This window comes from Grus americana, chromosome 2 (assembly GCF_028858705.1).
Source record: "Grus americana isolate bGruAme1 chromosome 2, bGruAme1.mat, whole genome shotgun sequence".
In the NCBI taxonomy this organism is placed as follows: domain Eukaryota; kingdom Metazoa; phylum Chordata; class Aves; order Gruiformes; family Gruidae; genus Grus; species Grus americana.
The window spans coordinates 112,220,468-112,236,556 of record NC_072853.1 but is presented as its reverse complement, the minus strand read 5'-3'; the positions used below and the strand labels follow the sequence as shown (position 1 = coordinate 112,236,556).

Below are 16,089 nucleotides of genomic sequence, written 5' to 3'. Positions count from 1 at the left end.
TCCTTCATGCTCTGTCTCCACAAATAGGCCTTAGCTCATACTGCTTCAGTCTTTCAATGAACATTTATGCTCTTGATTCATCATTTAAAACTTAGGCATAGCCATTTATTTCTTCCTAAAAGCTACTACACATTATTTTATGTAATCTGTTTTATCTCCTTTTTATGAGCTTTCTATTGTATTGTGTCTGCTTGATAATTTTTTAGTGCTGTGCTTCATGTCTTTCAAAGGCAGAGATCTTTTATTTGTGCTAAAGTAAAAACCAACAATGATCAGCAGCTATAAGAAACTGCAACATATTTAATAAGGAAATACAAAATACATGTAATGGTAAAACGAAAACAGTAATACTTGGCACTTACATCTCTCATCCACAACTCTCCTCTGCTGACTGTTCAGCCAGCATGAATGAGAACGCCTCTGAAGTCAGTAGTGGTAACGTAATTTGCCTCAGCTGAGGATACAATTCAAATACTTTATTGGTGAATAAACTCTGTTATCATGGTTTTACAAGAGGGTAGCTATGTATAGGTGTTCCTGGTTAAACAGTAAGTAAAGAGGACAAGCAAGACCTGCTAGACATTGGCTGACCAGCAAAATGAGATGTTACTCGAACACTGCTGCCACAGTATCATACGTTACTACCAGCCATCCTAGTGGTGTGCTATATATGACAGCAACCACTTGCAGTCATGTGAACATAATTATGAACCCTCTGTTTTCCTCAGACTGATGGGCACACACCTTATAGTGCCAGCAAGAAGGCAGCAGAGGTGCTCAGTGGGAACAAGCACAGCTCCCTCTCTTTTGATAAGCAAGACCTAGTTAAATTTCTGTATTTACAATTGAAAGTCACTGTGTGCTACTGATGGCCATGTGTGAACAGTTTCAAATGTGATTTCCAAGAGAAACACTTTCGAAAAATTACCTCTTATGGATCTGAAGTCCAGTTTCGAATCTGTAGAACTACAAAGGGATTGCCACTTACTTGAGAAATTCATTACAACCCTGCTAAACATGGACTGATGGCTACTGATGCTAACTAGAGAGGGGGTACATAGGTTTGATCAAAAAAGTGGAGCAGTTCTTAAGAATACTAGCACCTGAGCATCTCTGAATCTAGACTGGGCAATAAAAGCAGGAGATAACAGTTGTGTTTTGCTGCTTCTGTGATCAGACACCATTTATTTTATGTGCCACAACCACCCAAGCGGACTCGTTGGTACTCCAGCCTGCATCTCACAGAGCACTGAACAAGCATTACCGACAACAGTTCGAAGCTCTTACAATCTTGGAGAGAAGTATGGTCACCCTCGACAGATCACATAGGAAGGCAATTTATACTCCCTGCAGTGCTCTGCAGATTCTCAACAACTGCAATGACTGACTTCCTCCTCTTCCCTGCCCTTTCTGGACTGAGCCCGTCTCCTTTACCCCTTGTCTAAGTCATACTACGGCTCTTGTAAGAGCGCCCTCTCAACGCACTACTGCTCATTAAACCTCCCCCTTGCCTGCCAGCTGCTGCCAGGGCACCCCTGTCCATCGCTCTGCAGGGGACGCACCAGATCTGCAACCAGTGATGGAGAAAGATGCTCCTTCCAACTGCGAGGGGCAGAGCCTGGGCTTCGGCCACACCGCACAGCAGTCTTGGGCTTCCTCTTCTCCTCCAGGCAGTGCCCGTTTCTGGCCTCACCTAGATCTGGGAATTCGGCAGTCCCCTCCATCTACCTGGGACAGGACCAGCTTCCTAAGGGCCAACAGTCCCCTGCTAAAGGGAGTATTTCTGCTTCACAGCGGGAGCCAACGGCTGAGGCCGGGCAAGAGCTCTACAGAGTCCGACCACAGGAGAGGGGGATTCGCTTCAAGGGAGGCCACGACTTTCAAAACTGAAAATACAATTAAATGGAATTACTGTTTTTTCAGATCTTCGTGGTTTAATTAGGTTCCACATGCCTAAAGTCTTAAGCATGAGCAGACCACTCATTACGCTGCAGGATGTTTGCTAAACCGTTCATTTAGCATAACACCGGTCTTAGTTAGTATGTTACTATAAAAAGGAATAGGTCACAGTTTGTCAGTGCCTTTGACTACTAAACCAAATTTTTCAGCCTTGCCCAGGCGTTTATTTAAAACACACTTTAATTCTTTTTTTTAGCAATTTGAGATGTTCATTAGCTCACAGTATTCTCCCACCATTCACTACATTCCCCACCTGATAATGCTTTAAAACCAAAAAGTGCAGGAGCACTGACTCACTAAAAATCCATTTACCTCTGTGCAAGTGCTGAAAAAACCCCATCAGCTCTGGCAAAGCATGCAAATGGAAGCTGACAGTGAAGATTTGTTTAGGAATGTCACCTTTTTGGAGTACACATTATAGTAATAAAAAGTCAGTAGTTGATAGTGAAGACTTGAGTGTGCCGATAAAAAATCCAGCAGGTGTCAGAAGAAAAGATCTTGTTCATGGGGTGGAGATCAATTCTAAAATAACAGATATCTATCTCCATCATAAATTTCAAAAATGGAATATGCCATCCAGCAAATTTGCCCATGAATTTGATTTCTGAGTTGAAGTTTTTAGCATTGCTTAATCATTTATAAGGCAATCTTCAGACATGTATCATTTATTCCATCCCTTTAAATCAAACTTCATCAAACCTTTTTTATTCCATGCCTTTAAATCAAATTTCTTTGAACCTGTCTCAGGCACTAGATTTTTCTGAAGGCTGTGAACATGGGAAGTTTGATTTTTTTTTAAAATTAAAACTTGCTTTCTTTCTCTTCCTTCTGTTTTCTGCTCACAGATGGGTAAACTTTGTTTTCACTTCATGAAAGCTTGTCATAAATTTTGTCTTAGTTTTCAAAGTGGTAAATATGTCAACAGTGTGAGAGGAAAAGGAATGTCTTTGCTATTCCTCCCTCATTCTCCAACTGTGCCTGAAAATCAGCAATCAAACCCAGTCCAAAGCTTCTCACATTGGGTTAACTCTTCAGGCTGGCCGAATTCTTTACAACAACTGGGTCGCTATCAGTATCTCTAATGCCAAAAGTGGTAGGTCGATGATGAATACCTTTGAAAAATAACAATCTCCCATTCTGAGCAAGCATAGGCAAAAGTTAGAGTGAGGGCATTAATACTTTCAGGGTAAATCTAGAAACCTCAGGGAACATGTTTGCCTTCCACTGAACACCATTTAACAGAGTAAAACATATTCTCCAAGTGAAAAATGCAGGTATATTGTCAATACCTTCCCCATCTACTCCCCTCCTAGTTATTTTGATGCTATACTTAAAGGTAGCACACCTGACCCTTTGAGATCAAGCAAGAAGATGAGAAGACTTGGTCAGGGTTTCTGGCCATCAAAACTGTAGAAGAACTTTATAGCAGCAAAGAAAATTCTGGTTCACTTTTCATGCCACACAGGACAGGATGAGGAAAAATGACAATCAAGCATACACAATCTTGGCCTTCTTCCACAATATATTAGACAATTCATAGTGAAGTTCAGAGCTTCAAGAAGTCTACTGCTCTTTAGGCAAGATTTAACTTCTTGATCAATGCTTCTCCCACTCATATCATCCCCATTTTGAAATCAGTTTTCCAGCACCACAGAGCAAAAAAAAAAGGCCCCAAAGTGCATAAACTGTATGCAACGTTCTTTTGTGCTTACTGGACACTGGTGTTGGAATTATTATTTGTACTACAGGAGAGGGCAGAGATGCCAAATTACTGTGCTAGAAGCTGTATAAACACACAATTAGGAGACAGACTTGCTTCACAAAAGAAAAACAATGTCTTGCTTGTATCTATTTGGTTGTTGTGTGGAACAAATGAGCAGCAGCCTTTGAGTGAATTGAGTCAACTTGCTCAGAATTTGATAGCAGATAATGAGGGAAACTACCAATCTCTATTCTGTTTCCTTTGACAAGACTGGGTAAAGGCGAAAGAGTACTTTTAAGATCACCATACAAACCCTTAAGAAGAAAGATCCAAACAAATGGCATTGCTTTGCATTGATCACTGTACTTTGTTATTAAATGCAAACATGGGCATTCTTATTGTTTTGGGTTTTTTTAAAAAGTCTTAATATCAGCTTCCTGTTAATTGTTTTGTTCTTGTTTCTAATCTAAAATTCTGACAAAGAAGAAAGGGGTTTTCTTTAGCATGATGAATGATAGGACATTCAGATTCCTACTTAATGACAATTAATTTACTGTATACCCATGCAAGTTAAGATAGTTTTAATTAGTTTTTACAAAGTAAAAGGGTAACTTCATACTCTATTTAGATAAAAGCAGCTATTGCCTGACTAAACACATTCTCATCAAATACATAAGGTGAGCTGAGTGACCTTACTAGGATTCACTCTTATTTTAATTCTCTATTTACTGTTTAAAAATAACCCATTTGCATAATACTGCTACACATTTTTTGTCTTTAACTCTGAAATAATCCCTAATTGAAAAGTTGCTGCTATAATGAATCTCAAATGTGTGATCTTAATTTTTAAAAACAAACACAAAACAAATTAAAGAGTGCATTTCAAATATATCGTAGCTAAAGCTGGTGACAGCAAATATCCTTATTAGAGATAGTGTTTTGCTACCTTTTATGAATGGGCTGAAGTTATGGGCAAAGGTCAAAATATTTTCCCTTAAGTAAGAAGTGATAACATTCTTGGGATGCAAAAGCTGTAACTCTATGTAGATTACAGCATACACAATCTCTACTCACGCATGAAGGTCCTTTGTGCAAATGCCATTATTTGTACGAGTATTGCAATGTCTTCTGTTTTCCTTACGTTTTCTAGCATATATCTTGGTACCTTCCTATAGACTAGATAGACCCATTCAGTCAAGACTGCATCCAAAAATGTGGCTTGGAACTGCAACCTACACACATTCAGAAGTTCTCTCCTAATAGGAACCAAAACCATTGAAAGTATAAAATATCCCTTTACTTCAATGATGTCATGTCCACTCATACAAGCTGGGGATTTGTCCTTGCAACTGGAACACAGCAACAGATTTACATTATCTGAACCATGCATAACAGATTTTCCATTCTGCAAGGTATTATTAATATGCATCAAATGCATTAGCAGCGTATCTCGTCTCTCCCTATCCCTCCCAAAATCCAAATCAGGAAGTATAATATTCGTAAGCTTTCAAGCACTGAAGCCTGCCCATTAATTTCTGGTTTAAGTCCAGACTACTTGTGTGGGTTTATGATGTTTCTCAAGTGGATTCAAGGTATGTTACATTACTGTAAAATCACTATGCACACTACTAGTGCAGTAGGAGACTGATAACAGAAATTGAATTAAAAAATCCTTCACTATCAAGTAAGAGAATGAAAAGAGTTTCCCTGCCCAGTTCCACAACGATCTGTCTTGCCTGATTCTTGTAAAAATTGTTGGTCAATCAACTACTTCACACTCCCATGCATGTGTTCCACAGGGGTAGCTATCTATATTCCCACACGTTCCAGAGGTGAACCTCCCAACTCCCACACTCCTTGGGATCAGCAGCTATAGCATGCAGCCAACACCGGGCAAGAAGAAACTGCATGCTAACAAAGATTTTTAAAAGCTGTGGGACAACAAGGTGGTCTAATGCTATTGTATTGCTCCGTACTACCAAGCAAAAGTCAACAGTCACCACCTTTTCTTGTCACCAGCTTTTATTTCCCTTGTTGGAAGGAGCTGAGTACATCCCAAAAAGCATCTTATGAGCAGAGGGGAGTGCTCTGCATAATCCCTTTTGGCTGATCAAAAGCAGCAGCAGTGAGCAGTATGGAATGGGGTGCTCTCTCTTCCTCCTTCACCAGAGAAAGGGAGACAGATTAGAAGTCTGAAAGATGCTGAAGTGTGTAAAGAAGGCTCTTAATATTAGGGAAAACTAAGTCAGGATCCCTGAGAATTCAGCAAACTTCACCTTAGAAGTGGTCTCAAAGTCTACTGGTCTATGATACACAACTTGTAAGCATGGCTATCACTCTCTAAAAAGGAGGGGAGCATGCTCTCCTAACGGAAAAACAGATGTAAACCTTTAATTAACAGAGAGCTCATCAGGGGAATACTCACCCTAACAATGAAAGTGAGTTACTGATTGTAAATAGAAAAGGACATTTTCAAAAGTACTCAAGCCCTGCTGGAAATAAAATTTATAACCTGTGTTCAGGAGCAGTCCTGTTCCTCTCCCTACTTACTTTCAAAGTTTACTTTCAGACTTGACGTAACCCTTGTACATTTGGCAACCAATGCTTTAGCCCTCCAGCCTCATGAGGAGGTTTACGTTGACTCCCACTTCTCTATCTGTGTGGAGACCTTTTGGGTCTGCCCAGGAACAACCCACATGGTTCCTTTTGCAGGACTGTCTATATTTCTAGAAAACATCACTTACTATCCATGGCGTGAAGATATTCCATATGAAGAGCACCGGCTCCAGCAGTGGCAGCTGAAGGAATGATGTCTGCATACGGGCTGCGCTGGCCTGCCAACAGAGCCATCTGATGATAATATTCAGCTGGACTGACGCCAGCATGTGGAGCTAAAAACACAACATAAAAAGGACCATTAATGATGTAAGATAAATGAGAAGGAAAGTTTTATCACATTGCTGGTTCCTCTGGCTATTAAAACAGCTTGTTTATTTTTTAATGTAATGCAACATCTGCAGTATGCCCCCACCGGTCAATATATTTCAACCAATGATACTGCAAAGACACCATTCAAAAAACAGCAAGACATAAAATATTAATAAGCTCAGTGATCTCATTTTTTTTATATTTATTAGTAAGTGACTCAAAAAGTGACAGGCTGACAGCAGTGGAAACCGGTATGATTTATTTAGTGACATAAAAAAGCAGGAAAACCTTCCTGGAGCTTTATTCCCATTTACCTCATCCCTGGCCCAAAGAACTCCGTCTCTGAGGTAACAACACAGCTGAACTTCCATAAGCATTCAAGTTTCTGGAGTCTCTGCTTAGAGGCCCAGAAGATTTTCACTCACAGTGGCAGTTTATTTATAAGTTTAGGAGTAAACAAGGGCAAAGCATGTTTTCAGGACAAATACCGGTTGTCCATAAACACCGCAGGGGCAGTTTTTTTGGAGGACAGACTGAGGTCAATGAATACAGCTGTCCCATCTTTCAAAGTTCATATCTAAGTGTACTTGACATACAAGTATGTTTGCAGAGTCAAAACCACAGACCGGATAGGCTCTACATCCTAAGTCGGTGAGCGTATGAGTGATGTAGTCCTCTGATAATGACATACATTAGCCTTTCTGTCCTGTAAAAATAACGTACAGGCTTTCTCTTCCCCTGCAGTTTTCAAGCATGCTATCAACTAATGGGCAACTCTGGACAAACACAAGAATCCACATAATTTTAGTATCATCTCATCTCAGCAGACTTCAGTTTCTACAGTAAGTAGAGGGTCATTACATGGGCTTGTGTGAGAAGTACTCATAAAATAAGCTGGGCTCCATCTCCTTGACCCTGACTCCAACTTGCTATGTGACCTGAGGCGAGCAGCCTTCCTCTCTGCTCTCTACTTGTCCCACTTGCAAAACAGTTAAAATTTCCTTACACTCTGCTCACCAGAAGATGGTACATACGTTTGGATAAAACACTTCAAGTTCCTTAGGTTAATAAGCTACACTCCAACAAATTATTTTTATATTCTTTCATATTATTTAATGAGATTTTTCTTTGGTCCCAGCAACTGAATCTTGAATGGAAACAAAATTTTAAGCTGAAATTCTTTGAATTACCAACTGAACATGAATATTATTACTTACACAATATTACTAGAAAGGATTATTTATGTTTACATTAGAGAATCCAAGCCTAAATGCAAACCTTAGAAGCAAAGAATCAACATTTACACTAAATGGCATTGGAGTTTGGAGAAAAGTTTATTCATCAACAGCATTTCCAAAGTGTATAATCTGTCTTTATTTTTACCAAAGAAAATGGAAGAATGTGCTTTTGATGTTACAATGTTAAATATAACCAATTTCAGGAAAGGTTCAGAAAAACGAAAGTACTTCAAAAAAAGAACAGGAATGGCATAAAAACTGAGCTAAGTTAAAAGTTGTTGGTATTTTTTCCAAATTACAAATTGATTTCTCAATTAAATATAATCTACTTCAGCCTCTACCACTTTCTGTGAAATGGCAAGAAAAATATTCAGACTAAATTTTAAAAGAGGAGTAACTCACCCTGAATCACCGATTTTCAAAGTTTTACAGTGGTAGGCAACCACCATATCTTTCCAGACACACTTAAAATACTTCCTGAGCTTTCTGACATAAGTGTCTGGGTTAACTAACAATAACATTGGCTGCAAAGTTTAAAATGAACTGCTGCAGAAAACATAGTGAGCACATAATTGCATTACTAAATGTTCCATATGCTGAGAAATGCTCTGGTGCTCTTTAAAGATCATTCCTTACTACCTTCTTCAAACATAAAAAATTAGCCTACTAAATGATGTATTGCATGAAGGGTAAATGAAGGGTAAACGGGAAGGCCCGCAGCCCTGAATTTTCTCCTGTTTATTCCTGGGTAGCTTCAGCTTTGCTCCTGCTTTTTTTGCCAAGGGGAGGCATTTGCTTCTGCATTGCGAGCATTGCCGGGCTACGTTTGAGCGCTCTGTTCTGCACACACCACCCACTCAGTCCTTACCCCTGCCCTGAGCCCTCTGTGTTACTCAGACGAGTCCTCGGCCACCCCCGGCCCGCTGGTTCTGCTGGGTAAGGTGAAGTGACAGGACAGAAGACACTCTACCATTACTGCTGCTGTGGCAGTCATTAATTGCAGCTGGCAAGACTTGTAGTGAACATGTAACTGCTCTTCGTTATGTTCCAGATTGTTTTGGCTCCTGGCCATCCCCAGATCTGCGAGTCGACAGACTGAGCCCAATAGTACACTGACCTAATTATCTAAATGGCCTAAAGCAATTAGTGTAGCAAGAGAAATCTCTCTGACTTTCAGAAGAACAGTAACAACTTACAAGTTTTCATAGTTCAAATGCTATACGACTTAAGCCACAGTGTCCATTATGTTATTAGTACATTATGTGCATGTACCCCTTTAAATCACAGAGGTTTTTTTATTTACATTCTAGTAGTGCCCAAGCTGTGACTTGGACTATCTGATCCCAGGAACCTACACCCGAAAAAAAGCATTTCATTGTATACCTGACTGATCACATACAAACTATGGATTCCAGAGAACAAATTTAACAGCTTTTCAATAAGCATGTTGTTTTCCTGAAATACCTCCAATACTTCAAACAAGTTACTGTATTTTCACGAGGTGCTGCACAACACCTGGACTGCGGTAACTCATCAAAGATGAGCTATGAGCCTAGAGGAAACATAAACTAAGACATATTTGTTTAAAACCCAAAGAAAGAAGCTTAAGCTAGTAAGTTTATCTTGTACTTAGAAAAGGCTAAGGTTGTGTATACAGTCAGTGATCAAAGCTCAGAGGATGGGCATTAAGACAGAGCTTACTCAACTGTGTTGCCCACACTAGAGCGTCTCGTGCCATCTGAAAGCCCATGGGTATCTGAGGCACCTACATGAGACTGGCAGGTATGAGACAGGCCTTAGAGCAGAAAACTGCCTTTCTGAGGTGGCAGCTGGAGTTGAGGCAAGGTATTTCACAGACCCGAACTGACACCAAACACCTATGTTGCAGACAGATGAATCTCAGCACTGCCATAGTTATGACAGAGCTCCAGGCTCAGCTGGTAACATGCAAGTGTCCATATTTGGGTGAAATGAATACTTCTCCAAGGCTCCACTGACTGCACTACCTAGAACTCACTGGACTATAATGGCAAAACAGCACACCAAAATGTCAGACAGATTTCTGTACTCTAGAGACCTAAATTTAGGTGCCAGAATCTGGAACTAAATTCTACCCTGAGACATCCTAGAGTTTCAGAGACATTCCACCGGCCTTGTGAATATGGCAAAGCACCTCTAAGAGATCTCTGCCCCTCTTCTGGAGTGTCATCTGGGTGCTGGGTAAGATACTCCAGAGTATCTCAGATAGCACTATGTGCCTACATCTGCGCCAACGAATTCAGCATTGTGTACCTGAGACCAAGAACATACACAGGTTAATGTCAGACAGTTGTGTGATAGGTGGCTTCTTTCCCCCCTTTCTTTCTATGTGTACCTGGGGCATACCATAAGCATAAATGTAATTCTGCAGGAATGTGATCTGAAGATTTTTGAAGGAAAGATAGTACAGCGTTCTGCATATTAGCTTTTGTGAAAAGCACAAATACGCATTTGCAAGAGTCTTCCCAATTTATGCCATTATATTACAGCTATATCATTTTTATCCTACATCAAAAGCTCCAAGCTCCCTGAGTCAAAATATGTATTTCTGAGCATCCAAATTGTTCCTTCAAAATATATATATATATTTTTAATATTTGGCAAAAATAAAAAGGGTAGAATCAGCAAGGATTCATACAACGTCCAAAGTGCTGCTAGGAAAGCCCTATGTGCATGCCATACACCTTGACTGACAATAGGTCATTAAAATTTATTCTCATAAGAATATGTGCCCATAACTAATGGATTAACTGTAAAGGTATATGTTCTTATAAGCGAAGATTAATTAGTTATCCGTTTGGATAGGGTGCACCACTCATTTTTCAAATTCAGCTAAAGGCAGTTTAACTCTGTTTGGTAAGTTTCTGCATACACTAGGAAGATCTTTCCCATAGTTAAAATAATAGTTCAGTTATCTTCACTACATATTTGTTTGTGAGTATGTTATATTTTAGCTCTTTTCAGCAAATGCTACAATTTTGAAATGTCAAACTACTTTATTACTGAAAAACCTACTGCTAACAAGACTGAGCCTTTTTGCAACTCTATTCATTGCTCACTTCAGCAAAATTTCCAATGAAATGAATAGGAAATGTGCCAGGGTAATGACAAGAGTGATCGCGGGACATCACTTCAACCCAGATAATGTGGTGACCATGGTCACACCAAGACCTAAAGCATCGATATTTCAACTATACGGCCCACTATTTAAACTAAAGGGGCCAGTCCTGATCATCAGCCACCTCTTCTACATCAGCATAATTTCATTTGGCCATATTGCTGGCTAGGGTAAACTGAGATAATTCTTCATAACTTTAACAGAACTATTGACTAAATATAACAAATCAGTGCATGCTTTACATGACTGAAAAATACTATTTTCATTAACAAGCCTTTCGCACCTAAAGAACTCCATGGTAATACACTGATGTACGCTCACAAAGAATCTGGCTCGATTCAGTGTAGATACAGCGGATTTTTTGGGAGATCAGAATCACACAGTGGGTCAGCTCCACAATCAAAAGATATCACAAGACATACACCACCCTTCCAGCTTAAATTTTGAATGAGGCAGGGCTTTTTTTTTTTTTTCCCTTCTCCCTGAAGTTTCAACATTTGTGAGATGTACAAATGAGCCGTGATCGGCTGATGAAGTATTGAAACATTTATGACATAATGAATATGTCTGACAAACCTGCTGAAGCTGCTTTGTACGAGGGGGAAAAAAATGTTGACAAGATTAATATAACTTAAGTTGCTACAATGACAGAAAACAGGAAGCCTGTCTTAACCCACCGTCTGTTGGGCTGAGTCCGCGGGCTGCTGAGATCATGGAGAGGGACGGGCTGCTGTGCAGGGACCTGATGTAGTCCATGTAGGGGTTAATGTATGGGTGAGGGGTGCTGAAGGGAGACTCCGATGTTGCAGCTGGATTTCGGTGTGGGGAAATTCTAAGGAACGGAAGCTCAGAGTATGTCGGGCTACTAGATAAGGCAGAAGGCCTGGAAATAGAAAGAAAGAAAAACAAACAAAAACCAGCCAGGTTATCTATATGATAAAGAAAAATACTGTAAAGGTAACACATTCATTTCTTGAAGAATAGCAACTGGGTTGCACATGTAATAACTTCCACTAAAGTCAACTGCCTGGAAAGAAAAAGGATAGGAAATGAATTCTTCTCTCTATCCATTATTAGCAACGTTTCTCTGACCAATTTTAACATGAGTTTATATTTGGTTTAATCTTACATCCCTCAATACTCTTTCCCCAAGGAGTTCAGCAGAAAATCACTTTAATTAGTGTGAAATATGCACTCTGTATACCACATATTAATTACTGCTGCAATATGGAAAACATACTGCGATGCTGAATCCTTTACATCTTCAAAACCATGTGGCTATTGGAAAAAGAGTTTTGAGAGCTGCACTGTGCCCACTCCCTTTATTTGCGAACTTGCTCCCTCTGAAAGTGCAAGATTACACAAGTCATTTCAGAAGACCTAAACTTTGTAAGCCATTACGACAGCTGTGTCCTTTGGAGCGTTTTTTTTGTTGATTTCCCTTCCCATGAAAGATGCAGAAAACTTGGTGGCAAAGGAAGAAAGATAGCTGCATATGTTTGTTTTCAGCATGGCACCAGAGGCTGATTCCTTTAACAAGACCACATTAATTAGCTACCTCACTCTTGTGAAGGGAGAGCTGTGGTGCCTTCTCAAGCTATATGTATGAAGCTGTGATGAGCCAAGGCTGAAAGCTGAGTTCACAGTTGACAAAAGATAAATAACCTCCCGTCACACACCCCATCATCCCACCCTGTTGATAAGACAGTGTCCGGGCTCTGCGTGGAGACCCTTCTCTCACAGCATCCCGCCTCCAAAGGCACTGGAAAAAGTCCAAATTTCATCAGAAGGGGTTGGAGTGCCTGCCCTTGCCAACCTGCTCTTTAGCAAAAGACAATGATTAAGCCTGTCATGTATTTGCTGTAGTCCAACTGGTTGACCCGAACTAAATGCCTTTTTGTCCCTGTTTTTCCAATTAATTTAGCGTATATACAGCACAGACACAGGCAGCAGCTGTGAGAGCAGTGAGGGCAGCCTGTTCCTTTGATGCTGCTGGCTTACAAAGAATAATAAAACAAGAAATGTATTTTCTTTCCTTTAACATACACATACTGCGATCAATGGAGATAGTTGTCATCACCTAAAAGGCCAACAGAACATAATCTTACATAGGAACCAATTTTGCCCTGCCATTGGCTCAGAAATGCTGGTGTTTTAGTGGGCAAAGATCAAAGTTATGCATTCCAAACACGACGTTGTCTTCCCTGCCACAAAATCCACGAGGTCTCATAAAATCTGAGGAATAAAGATTTTTCCTGTTGTACCTTCCTCCCTCTTTTCCCTTCCTTTCCCCTCCTCCTTATTTGGCTTTTGTGTGTTTCTTGCCCTCCTACGGCTTTCTGCAAGGTAAACCTGTTTAGCCTTCCCGTATGAAACTACCTCCTAGCTCCAAAGTTTGTTAAGAGAGCTGCACTCCTGTGCTAGCAGCAGGTACCGGCAGCGTGCTCACTCCTTTGGCACCCGAGCAAGTGACCCACATGAAGCCCAGCCACTCTCTGGTACGCTTTCATCATATTTAAAATGAGAACCTGAAACCCAAAGCCGTTTTCCACCACTGTGCAAAACAGGCATCTCTTTTCCTCAGAGCACTCTTTCTCTGCGTGGTTTTGAAGCACCTTTGTTATATGGTGGAAACACAGCTTTACTCTTGCTAGTCCTGTGAAACCTGACCAGCCATGAAGCGTTTGCTGTCTTGCAGTTGCCGGTCAGGCTGAGTGCGGAAGGCAGGAGCCTTAAAACTCACGGTGGTGTACAAAGCAAAATTACCACAGCTGGATATCACATTACAGAGTGAATTTCCCATTCGGCAGTAAGGAAAATACAGTAGTATAACAAATTTAATACAAGAGTAACAAAGGAACTAAGTTTGGATGTCATTTTACAACTCATTTTTTCTAATGTGATCTCAACTCAGAAAGCGTTAGAAACCCAAAGAGCATGCAAGCAAGCAGAAGCCCTGGCCTTATCTGGTGCATATTGAACAGAAAACTGTTTAAAAGCTTTTGCAAGAAGGCTAAAAGTCTGTATCAGCTTCAGCGATTCACTCTCCAGCTGGCCAACAGCCAAACGCTGCCGCAGGAGCAAGATTAAGAGCCAGGCTGTCAGCTTCTCCCTCCAGATCCAATGGGAGCCATTCAAGGACACTGGGACTCAACCGCTTCTCCTCCTCCTCAGCCCTGCCTCTTCCTCTCTCCACTCCTCTGAGCTCCTCAGTTTTCCAAGGATGTTAGGGAAAGGGTGCTGACCTGGGTAACATCAATCTACAGCAGGCATATAAGCTGTATTATCAGAGGCAGAAATAAGGAGTCATCAGATTCCACATAAAATTCTCAGCTCTGGACTCTTAACTTTTACTAATCTCTCTCTAACATCTGATTTTCATGTGCTGCTGCTAACTTCTCCGCTCACTTCCAGCCTGTACTTTTCTCACTCTTTTGTGTTTCTGGACTCACCTTTCCCTACCAGTCCCATTTTCCCTCCTGCCTCCGTCTGCTCTCAGCTCCCACTGTCTGAGCCCTCCTGATTTATTCCAACAGATGTCACATATTCTTCCCTTCCTTCCCCTCCATGCTAAACTTCAATATCTCCTCCTTCAATTAAAATATGACTTTTAGAAAGGGTGCAGCCAAACACACTTACTATTAGCTACTACTTTCCAGCACTGCATCTCATCTTAGGCTGCAACTTCTTTGTGTACCAATAAAAAATGACTTTTGTCCCATGTACCTAACAAACAGCACAGCCCAGGAGCGGCTCTGAGACGCTCATTCAGTGACAAGCAAATCAAATCTCTGGATGCGGGTGGCAGTCTCCCCATCATCTTTATTTCACATGTACTTTGTCCCCAGCCTTGGCAAATGGTGCTCTGCCCTGGGTGTGAGGCTACTTCATGGGACACAATGAGGCTTCAGCATGAGAAAAGGCAGGGACGTTTTTAGTGATACTGCTTGAAACTTCATGCCTTGTTCTGTATCCTCTGCTACACAGGGGTTTTCCTGTTCAATGACATACTCAGAGCACTAAGGCTTCCTTCAGAGACAACGAACAGAGCAGATGCATGCTCTTTTCTGAATCAGGATCTTCATGTCTACTCCCAGAGATCCTGCAAACTCAACTCAAATTTAATACAAAGCCTACATACTTTCAATACTTATTTGAAAGTTAGAGGTTTCCAGGTTTGGGAGTAAAACAGATCCTATGGCTGTGTGTCATCACTGCAATTTTTATCCTGGCACAGTAGGCTGATTTTATTATTTTCTCAGTAACATTGATTACATCTACACTCCTGATGTAAAAGAGAAACAGCAGAGAATGGGACTGGCTACGAAGACTTCTCCTCCTTTCTGTCCAGACTGCCTTCATGCTCACTGCTAAGGTGCTGAAATACCATGACTGCCACACAGCTTCCAGGTCTTCCCACTCCCCACCCATCTCCAGCCTGCCAACTTCTGCCTGTCCGTTGCTCTGGAGAATCTCAACTACTCAGCAGGAGAACGGCACACACATGCCAAGGCAGTGAGATCAGTGTAAGGGCAAGCAGGTGTATTTTTTCCTATTAGTCATGACACTTTTTTTTGACGAATGTTGCTGAGGTGTCTGCACAGTCTTAAAAACTTACGTGGTCACACCAGTTCAGCAGCTGCAAACAGCATCAGATGTACAGCAAATCACAAAACGTGTGAAGCCACTTTTTTTTTAATGCTTTTTCTGACCACTGCTGAACCACAGGTGAGCTGTATGTAAGATTTCAGTTATTACTCATGAAAACAGTGTGTCATTTTGTTTTGTTGCTTACAGCTGCAACAGATGAACTCTGCACAAGACAACTGGTCAGGAGCAGGTTTAGATTTTAGCCTCCACAAAACCTGCACAAAGTGCAATTCCCTTTTCAGCGCATGCAGCTCTTTTTTTAACTGGGGAAAGAAGATTATGGGAATCTGAGAGTTGATGTGGCAAGCATGAGCGAGTTACACATATTTCAAAATGATCTGCATGCACAGATCATTACCTAGTATTATCCTGAAAGGATCACACATTTTTTCCCAGCGGCAGAGAGAAGGGGGGTAGGGAGGTTCATACCACATACTTTACGTTGGTTTTTGTAC

The 16,089-nt window shown here is 40.9% G+C and overlaps 1 protein-coding gene across 4 annotated transcripts in view; it reads right to left on the bottom strand.

Moving 5' to 3' along the window:
• Positions 1 to 16,089, bottom strand: part of GLI3 (GLI family zinc finger 3) — a 216,120-nt gene that overhangs the window by 61,909 nt on the left and 138,122 nt on the right. For all 4 annotated transcript variants that reach the window (XM_054814362.1, XM_054814364.1, XM_054814363.1 and 1 more), the window contains 2 exons: positions 11,662 to 11,867; positions 6,406 to 6,552 (listed from right to left, as the gene is read on the bottom strand). In XM_054814362.1, coding sequence (XP_054670337.1) covers positions 6,406 to 6,552; positions 11,662 to 11,867 — 353 coding nt within the window. The remainder of the gene's footprint in view (positions 1 to 6,405; positions 6,553 to 11,661; positions 11,868 to 16,089) is intronic.